This window comes from Solanum tuberosum, unplaced genomic scaffold (assembly GCF_000226075.1).
Source record: "Solanum tuberosum cultivar DM 1-3 516 R44 unplaced genomic scaffold, SolTub_3.0 scf00204, whole genome shotgun sequence".
NCBI classification, from domain to species: domain Eukaryota; kingdom Viridiplantae; phylum Streptophyta; class Magnoliopsida; order Solanales; family Solanaceae; genus Solanum; species Solanum tuberosum.
The window spans coordinates 103346-110960 of NW_006239127.1; the positions used below are offsets into that span (position 1 = coordinate 103346).

Here is a 7615-nt window from a genome sequence, read left to right on the forward strand (position 1 = left end):
TTATTTATTATTATTATTATTATTATTATTATTCCTCTTATAAATAATTTGTGGTGGTAAAGAAATATGTGAATGATAGGAAGATATTATTACTTATGGATGAAAAATATAAATTTATTTTTAAGTATAAAAACCTTAAATTAATCAACTTTTTATCATGTTAACAGCTTAAAGGGTATTTCAGACATTTTGATTAAAAAAAGTGTTTACCATCACTTATTTGCCAAACACATCAACAACTTTTTTTTCAACTGCAACACTTTTATCCAAACACATAACTACTTATTTTTAAAATAAGTTCCAGCACTTTAAAAAGTTACTTTTTAAAAGTTACTTTTTTTAAGTCAATCCAAACGGGCCCTAAGAGCCCATTTTGATTGACTTATTTTAGGTGTTTTTAAGCCAAAATAGTTTTTAAGCAGTTTTGAAGTGTTTGAGTAAAGTTAAAAAGTGCTTATTTTAAAGCCAAAAATAACAAAAATAAGCCAAAAGCCATAAGTTAGAAATCTTAACTTATGACTTTTGGCTTATAAGTCATAAGCCAAAAGTCAATCCAAATAAGCCATAATTTTTTTGGTTCAATAAGGACATGGCACATGACTTTTTAAAGCTGAAAATAAAGTTTTAATGGTTGAGGATAAGTACAACTAGTTGTAACGGGTAAGAGTTAAGTATAGCTTTGAAGTATGACGATAAAGATATATTTATTGAGAAAGTATAACAAATGGCAAATATAGCTTATTTTCAAGGTAAATAACTAAATATAACCCTTCTTCGAAAATAGAAATGTGTAATTTTTGGAATTGATTAACAAAGAAAGTTTGTTACATAAAATGGAATGAACTTAATTACAACTACTTATGAATTATGATAAGATACCCTTTAATGGTATTAATATAATATATTTATTTAATTATTTCAATTTGTTTGTCATACTTTCTTTTTTAATCTATTTCTTAAAAAATGTCCTTTTCTTGATTTGATAACTCTTATTTTTTAGCATCTTATATGATATGTTTATGATCACAAGATTAAAATCTATTTTACTACATCATACGTAACAAGATAAAAAATCTCTTTATTTTTTTAAATATCGAATTCGATCAAATAAAGACAAACTAATCAAAACGAGAAAGGAGTATATAATATAGTACAGTACATAAAACTTAAGAGGCGAGATTAAATTATTTCAAAATTATCTTCCCGAGATCATAATGTCTAAATTAATTTATCTCATTCAGAAAGTGAAATAAATAATCTCAAATTAAATGAGATAAAAGTGAAATATCTCATGATTAAGTTTAAAATCATATTCATACTACATTTAATCAACGATATAACGTCATTTATACCGTTAGTTAATCACAGTATAAAAATAATTTCAAACTTAATTTTGAAATATATCACCTTATCCCGCATACCAAACAACTCGGGATAGATCATGAATGTCGTACATAAATAAAGACAAACTAATTAAAACAAGGGAAATATATAATACAGTACGGTACATAAAACTTAAGAGGCGCGCTTGATACATGGATTAAATTAATTCAAAATTAATGTAACGCTATTTATACCGTTAGTTAAACACAATATAAATATATTTTCAAATTTAATTTTAAAATATATCACCTTATCCCGCGTACGAAACAACTCGTGATGGATCATGGATGCCGTACGAAGTATAGCTTAAACCCCCCCCCCCCCCTCTCCCCCTTAATACTTGAAAACGAAACAAAAGCCCTCAGTTCTCGGAGGCAATCTACGATTTCCTCGTTGTAATAAAAACACCCAACATTTTTCTATATAAGAAATTAGCAGTTACTACATTGAGTACCTCATTTGACCGGCGGCACTCTCAGTTCATAAATTTCCGGTCGATTACAACAACGTACGATGAACAATCCTCAAATTTTCTAAACAAATTTTACTTGATTTACTGTTTATTGTTGTTGTTAATGATTTTGATTTGTTGATTAATTGTTTGTTAGCAGATTCAAATGGAAGAAGGGGGAATTCAGTCAAAGTATGTAAAATTAACAAAAGATCAAGCACCTCTTGAAGAAGACATTAAGCCTGGAGAGCTGAATCAGCCTATTCATGTCCCTCAGGTTTTTATCTCTCTGATCTGTTTTTAATTTGTTTTCGTAGAGGCGAATTCAAGATTTGAACTTTTTTGTAATGGGTTGCATTTGCTTTTATGTTTTTTTTTTTTGCTAGATCTGCCTGTGATTGCTGATGGGTGTGAGATGAAATGCTCTAGTTCAATTTATCTTATTGGATTATTGTGTATGAGTGTTAAAAATTGGATCTTTTTAGGATTTAGAAGTATTTTGGATTAATCTGTGTGAGAAAGTGTAGGGATGTTAGCTTCTTGATTTGTTGCTAGACAGAAACTTTGTACATTTCCTAATAGGTGTGATTATAAGATCATGTGTTTTACCCAATATTTTCTGTGTCGGATACGTTTATTTTGAGACGAGGATCCATTGGAAACAATCTCTCAATCCTACATTGGTAGATGTAAGGTCTGGTTATATCCTACCTTCTTCCGACTCCACTTGTGGAATTATTGTGTTGTTGTTGTTTTGTGTTTCGCCCAATACCTGTGCTGGTGAGATGTTATGAATCAGCTTCGGCCCAATGTCACTACTTACTCGGATGTCGCACAACTAATTATTGGGCCGAGGCTGGGTCCCAAATCAACCTTTGTGATAGCCTTCCAGTTATGTTGCTTCTTCTCGGCCCAATAATTAGTTGTGTGACATCCGAGTAGGTAGTGACGTTGGGATGAGGCTGATTCATAACATGAGAGTAGTAGATTGGGGTTGTGTAAGTAAAGAGGGAAGGGGATTTAATTGAATTCTCCTCGTCTAAAAATTATAGTATCCGAAAAAGGATAACTATAAAATTTGATTGTTATATGAGCCGTCGAATCCCCTTATATAAGTACAAGTTCAAATTCCTACCATGACACTCTAGTATTTCTTTTTTCGAGTGAATACCTCAAAATCCCCCTAAACTATTCAGTGTAATACTTGAAGTGGCCTCATTCTCTTTGTAATGTGTGAGAGCTAGAAAATAGGCCAAAAAGAGCATTCTTGTGGGATTTCCATTCTTTTTTATTCTTTTTTTTGGATTTCCATTTTCTTTTTTATTACTTATTTGTTTTTTTCTCTATTTCTGGTATACTTAGTTAGAAAGACATAATCCACAAACGTGCACAACATTTATTTCAAAGTGGCTAGTGGTTTGGGCTTGGGACTTTAATCTTGGAGTTCTCAAGTTCGAAATCCCTTGCCAACGAAAGCAAGGGGTTTGCCTTCTGGGTCGAGTTCGTCGCATTGGGCTGCCTAGTGCAGGTTACCTCTCCTGTGTAGTTTGCGAGTTATTGCATAAGAGCGCGGATTTTATCCTGTGCACACCCAAAAGGTAGCGGCGGCTAAAGAGTACTGTTTTAATATTCAAACTTTCAGTAGGGTTTATTATTATTGAGTAAATTTTATCATAATTTGCAATTAGGTTTACTGGTATTAACTTTCTTTTTTTTTTTGCTTCTAGTTTAATGATATGAGTTTTCAATTGAATTTACTATTAGAAATTTCTTTTATTAGATATTGAAGAAGAAGAAAAAGAAATTACTCAATTTAGATAAGTCAAGAAGAAATAACAAATAGGGAAAATATTGTTTTACTCTTTAGTGTACAATTTTAATTTTTTTGTTAACTTTTTAATATATTGTATATTTTAGAGTTATCTTTTTTAATTGAGTTTATTGTTATGATAAAATTCATTCATGATTTTTAACAAGATTTCTTTTTCTGATTATTCTTTTTTACTACTACATTATTTCAAGGTTATGGTTTTTAGTTAATCTAATGTTATTAACAAAAGATGTAGATATTTGAAGAAGAAAAACTGAATAAGAAAAGAAGAAAGCTAAAATAAAAAAAATAAAAAATTGCCACATGGATGCCTTTTTGGCCTATTGTCTAGCTTCCACACGCTACAAAGACGGTGAGATCACTCTCCATGCCACTTGGCACTGCAGGGGTTTGTCGATAGAAAATGTATAGTTCACGGGGTTAACAACAACACCCCATAATTTAAGTAGTGAACTGATAAAACTTGAATAATTTATGGGGTTTTGAGGTATTAGTTTTTATTTTTGGTTCCCCTTAAATAAGTACAAGTTCAAATTCCAATAATGTTTTTATTAGTTCTGTCTCTGATTGCTGACGGGTGTGGAATTAATGTTTTTGAATTAATTGTTCTAGTCAGTTTATCTTCTAGGCTAATGGTATAAAGGTCTTAAAAAATGAAATCTTTCCAATTCTTGTAAATTAGCAATATTTCCGATTACATTGTGTGAAAAGAATGTATGGATATCGCACCCAAGGGTATAGAGTAATTGTTCAATGAAATGCGTTGAGAACCATGAGGTCAGGTATAGCCTGATTAGCTGAGATGTGCGCAAGCTAGCTCAATCACTATGGTTATAAAAAATGAAGTGTGAATATTTGCTTCTTGATCTCTTGATAGACAAAAACTTGCACATTTCCTAATTGGTATGTTAATTAGATCCTCTTGGTCACTAGAAGCCATCAAATCTCCGAACTCCAAACTTAAGTGTGTTTTGGTGAGAGTATAGTTTGACTCTTGTTACAATTCTATCTGGGCTGCCCTAAGATGTATAAGCCGGCTAGGGAATACCTGTCAAAATTGTAAGGTCCACCCTTATAGGACCTTAATGCCGATCATAAGAGTGCCCTTGGAAGATTGATGAGAATCCCTTTTTCATTAACACCAAGCTGCAGAAATTCAAGACTGATGCATATTTGTCATAAACTAGTTTTGGATCAGTTTGGTGAAACAGTAGGGTATAGCATGCTAAAATCCTTATTCTGCAGGTTTAATGATCTCTATTGAGTAGTAGCATAGTTGCATATCACCAACGATTGCTTGTACCTCAATAACTAGAAGATATGTCAAAAATATCAATCTAACAAGGTACTGTTGATAGTACTGAAGCTAGTACAGAACAATATAACAGTAAGAAATAATAATGAGAAGTAAACTTAAAAGCCTTCGCAGTAAATTCATTATCCATCATCTCCAATATTAAGATAAGCATCATCATCATCATCAGAACATTTTAAGTTCTTCTTCGCATTGGCAGTTGCTGAACTCCAAGTCTCCAAGCTAAGACAGACACAGACCTATAAAATTCACAGAATTTTGTTTTAATCCTTCACTGGCTTTACTGAAGACGCAGGCAAAAACAATAGCTGAACTGGGGGAAAGCAAGTTTGTTATCATCTAGGTCGAATGTGGTCCTGTCTTGGAGTTGATGCTACAAAATAAATTGAAGATTATCAAGGATAGTATGTAGCGCACAAGAATCACTATATTTATTGTTGAATTATAAGACACAGATCTGACGCACTCACTTTATAGATATTGTCATAAGAAACATTTAGTCAAGGGCTTGTTTCTAAATGCATCATTGCACACTAAAAACTATCCTACAAACAATATAAAAACAATATAAAAATACTGAATAGATATTGTCATAAGAAACATATAATCAAGGGCTTGTTCTGAAATGTATCACTGCACACTGACGACTACTATTCTATAAAGAGTGTCTAAATGCCAAGATTATGCTGCAAGCAGTCACATGTTTAACCAAATGAAATTCTTGAAGAGTGCAAACAAACATTTCCTTTGTAGGAACTTTTATTTGTCAGTCATTACATAGTGTAGCGTTTAGCGAACTTTATTAATTGAAATTGCGAAAAAAGTATATTACTTTGATTCCTCCAATATATCTGTCAGATATTAGTATGTTCTTGATTGGTTTTACTTTTGTACTAGATTTGGTTGTTCTCTAACTTTTCTTCTATTACAAATTTCATGTCTAATTGAGCAGCTAGTCGTTCACAAGTGCAACGAATGTGGACAAGTTTTACCTGAAAGTTTTGAGCCTCCTGCAGATGAGCCTTGGACAAGTGGAATTTTTGGATGTGCAGAGGACAAAGATAGCTGTAAGTGTTCTTTTTTACATTATGTAGATAATGCTTGTAATCACTTGCATATGTTCCTCATTATCTATATGCTACCAGTGTGCTTGAAAACAGCACACCAAAAACTTAACAAAACCGTTCCATTTTTCTCTTTCACCTTTTTTTAATGAAAGAAGCTATCTTTATTCACACTATCATTTTGGAAGTATAGGATAAGCTAATTAAGTGATCATTTATATACATTATGTAAACGGGACTGACGTCTGCTTGTCTAAATTACAAATTTAATACTGCTCTTTGTCATTTTCGTAATTTCGTTTACCCTTATCCTGTTGTGGCACAAAGCACTTGAACTACGAGAATAGTATCTTGTAGTTTTTGCATAGAAAATGAAACCTTTAGTCTCTCTGTTACCATTTAGACCTCTTTTGATCTTCAGACTAACCTAGTGAAGAGATTTGGTCCTTACAGTCTTGGTCAAGTAACAAGTTTCTGCCGAAACCAATGGGAGGTGATAAAAATATTGTGTAACCGGCATCTCATGTTTCTAACACCTATGAGGGGAAATAGATTAGTCTTTGGTTGCGTTTTAGTATTCTGCAAGAGAGAATAGAAAGATCTATCCAAAATTGTACGTGCTGGAAGAATAAGCCCTCTGGACATCAAGTATATTGATAATCAACAAATATTTGGTCCTTATTCAATTTGTGAAAAAACCAACGTCTATCACTATGTTAAGTTTTTATTACTCTGGTTCGATTTTTGGGATCCTTCCATCTCAGTAAAGAACCTCCTTACTATTTCAAAAAAAGTAAAGAACCTCCTTATCATATTCTTGCATGTGGTCTGTGTGCAGCTGTTGATTCTTCTTTTAACACCTCTGGTTTTTATATCTTACCTCTGTAGGCTGGACAGGACTTTTCTGCCCGTGTGTCTTGTTTGGGCGTAATGTCGAGAGCCTGAGAGATGATACTCCTTGGACTACCCCTTGTGTTTGTCATGCCATTTTTGTTGAGGGTGGCATTGCTCTTGCAGCTGCAACAGCTGTATGTCATGGTATTGATCCAGGTACATCCTTCCTCATTGGTGAAGGCTTACTATTTGGTTGGTGGATGTGTGGAATATATACTGGTCTTTTCCGGCAGTCGCTGCAGAAGAAGTATCATCTCAAGGTAACGTCATCTTTTTATGTTTATGTGTTTTATTTATGCATAATAAGGATCAAATTCTTTGTCCTTGATCAATTATATTCACGTTCTTCTTGAAAGTCCTGCAATTCGTAACGGTTTAAAAAGTTGTTAGCTTAGACTTCTCATCATCTATAGGACAGTGATCATCTTAAACATTCTAGTTGCAAGAAAGTGTCTTTCTGAAGTTACTGTAACCAAAAGAATAATGGGTAACAAAACGTTGGAGTACATTTTCATCATTAGCTGAAGTCGGCGTGCTTTTCATTTTTTAATTATTAATATTTTCGGGAGAGGAGCTTCGGAGCAACGATAAAGTTGTCTCCATTGGTTCAAGCTATGGAATTAGCCTGATGGTTGGTTGTTTCAGGGTAGGCTGCCTACATCACACCCTCTTAAGGT

The 7615-nt window shown here is 32.9% G+C and overlaps 1 protein-coding gene across 2 annotated transcripts in view; it reads left to right on the forward strand.

Annotated features, from left to right (window-relative positions):
- The first annotated feature begins 1737 nt into the window (after nucleotides 1-1737).
- LOC102601069 (cell number regulator 6-like) overlaps nucleotides 1738-7615 on the forward strand; it is a 7693-nt gene continuing 1815 nt past the window's right edge. Inside the window, exons 1-4 of one of the 2 annotated variants that reach the window (XM_006355485.2) lie at nucleotides 1738-1891; nucleotides 1992-2111; nucleotides 5933-6047; nucleotides 6933-7198. In XM_006355485.2, the coding sequence (XP_006355547.1) occupies nucleotides 2001-2111; nucleotides 5933-6047; nucleotides 6933-7198 (492 nt within the window). In that variant the 5' untranslated portion in view covers nucleotides 1738-1891; nucleotides 1992-2000. The remainder of the gene's footprint in view (nucleotides 1892-1991; nucleotides 2112-5932; nucleotides 6048-6932; nucleotides 7199-7615) is intronic. The other variant, XM_006355484.2, reaches the window with a different exon arrangement.